The sequence below is a fragment of the Cyprinodon variegatus genome, unplaced genomic scaffold (genome assembly GCF_000732505.1).
Source record: "Cyprinodon variegatus isolate N-32 unplaced genomic scaffold, C_variegatus-1.0 Scaffold1709, whole genome shotgun sequence".
NCBI lineage: Eukaryota > Metazoa > Chordata > Actinopteri > Cyprinodontiformes > Cyprinodontidae > Cyprinodon > Cyprinodon variegatus.
The window spans coordinates 42246-44326 of record NW_015152162.1 but is presented as its reverse complement, the minus strand read 5'-3'; the positions used below and the strand labels follow the sequence as shown (position 1 = coordinate 44326).

Below are 2081 nucleotides of genomic sequence, written 5' to 3'. Positions count from 1 at the left end.
GGCCTTCTGGACAGCAGGCAGGTCGGCAGTCTGACCCATGATTGGGGTCTGAGTGATGAACCAGGCTGGGAGTTTTAAAGGCCTCAGGAATCTTTTGCAGATGTTTAGACTTAATTTGTTGATTCAGATGATTAGGTGCATAGCAGCTCGTTTAGAGACGTTTATCATTATATGCTCATTTGGTGAGATAGGAATGTTGGGTTTTCATGAGCTGTCTGCTAAAATCATCCTTATGGAGACAATAAAAGACCTGAAATATGTCAGTGTGCAATGAATCTAAAATATATGAATGTTCAAGTTTTATCATTACATTATGGAAAATAATGAACTTTATCACAATATGCTAATATTTAGAGAAGGAGCTGTAAATCAGATGCTTCGATGCCCAGAAGGCTCCCGTTAGGAACGCAGATTCAGGATGAAGTCCAGGGTTCATTTACAGCCTCATCTTTCAATGAAAGTTTCACTTCCTTCATGTCTATGAACATTTATGCCACCGAGTTTCAGCTCATAGATGATGATGATGATGATGGTGATGATGATGATGATGGTGATGATGATGATGAAGGTGATGATGAGGATGGTGATGATGATGAAGAAACAGGCTGTTATTCTCTGACGCCTGAACAGCTGCTCATGTTTGTTATGAGAACAGGAACTGGGTTTTCTTTCTGGGGTCACTGGGATGGGAACCAGCATGCATGCCACACTTTTCAGATTCTCTCCTGCTAACTTTGCTAAGATGAGTCAAAACTGAATCTGATGACCTTTCACCCCCAACATGTAAGAATATACCTGTTCAGACGGTACTTTAGTAATGAATGCAGGTGATTGTTGGCATTTTGATGAGTAAAATAATCTCCTCTCTGCAGGTGGCAGAAGCTAAGGCCAAGGCAGAGGAGGCTAAGGGTAAAGCCCAAACTGCTCTGGACAAAGCCACCGCCACCAAGAACAAAGTGGAACGCTCCAACAACAACCTCAGAGACCTCATCAAACAGATCCGGGACTTCCTCACCCGTCAGTCTTTGTGTGCTGAATAGGCCTGTTAGCTTAGCCTCCTGTGCTAACCCTTACTACCTGTTGATTTCCCACAGAGGAAGGAGCAGACCCGGACAGCATCGAGGCGGTGGCCAACCAGGTGCTGCAGCTCTCCATCCCTGCCTCCCCCTTCCAGATCAGAGATCTGGCGGATGAGATCAAGGACCGCGTCCACAGCCTTTCAAACGTAGACGCCATTCTGCAGCAGACGCAGGATGATGTCAGAAAGACGGAGAAGCTGCTGCTGGATGCCAAGAGGGCGAGGTAAACGCAGCACAGTTTGACTGTTTGATCCGCTGATAAATGTTGCTCTGCCTGACGGAGAGTCTTTGCTCGTTTAGGCATCGTGCTGAGGGGGTGAAAGACACAGCGGAGGAGGTGAAGCAGGCATTGGTGGATGCAAAGAGCGCCCAGACTTTGGCGGAGAAGGCCATAACCAGAGCCAGGGCCGACATTAGAGAGACCGAGAATCGACTGGCACAGGTAGCCCTTTCTAAAAGTTTTCCACTCCTGGATGAAAAAGCGTTAATACAGACTGGGAGACATCAGACATCCAACCTGCACACCTCATTCCTCGGTTGCAGTGGTTTAACCCGAACAGGAAAGCTAAATGGAAAACGGTTCACTGCAAGAACAATCTGAAAATGACTTAATAATTCTTAAAATAAGCGTCCATCCCTACTGGGGTGGCGAGGGGTGCTGGTGCCTATGGGGCGGGGTCCACCATGGACAGGTCTCCAGTCCATCGCAGGGCAACAGAGAGACAAACAACCATTCACACTCACACCTAAGGAGAATCTAGAGAAGCCAATTAACCTAACAGTCATGTTTTTGGGCTGTGGGAGGAAGCTGGAGTACCCGGGGAGAACCGACGCATGCTCAGAGAGAACATGCTAACTCCATGCAGAAATACCCCGGGAATTGAACCCGGAACTTTCTTGCTGCAAGGCAGCAGTGCTACCCACTGCTCCACTGAGCAGCCTATAAAAATAAAACGTTTCAATAAGCGTATTTACCTTTAATTTGAACTGGCAGCGTTGCGA

General features: G+C 47.1%; 1 protein-coding gene across 1 annotated transcript in view; it reads left to right on the top strand.

Annotated features, from left to right (window-relative positions):
• The window catches only part of lamb2 (laminin subunit beta 2), a 45736-nt gene that overhangs the window by 37943 nt on the left and 5712 nt on the right, over window positions 1-2081 (top strand). The window contains exons 28-30 of the mRNA XM_015404362.1: window positions 873-1017; window positions 1095-1302; window positions 1380-1521. Coding sequence (XP_015259848.1) covers window positions 873-1017; window positions 1095-1302; window positions 1380-1521 — 495 coding nt within the window. The remainder of the gene's footprint in view (window positions 1-872; window positions 1018-1094; window positions 1303-1379; window positions 1522-2081) is intronic.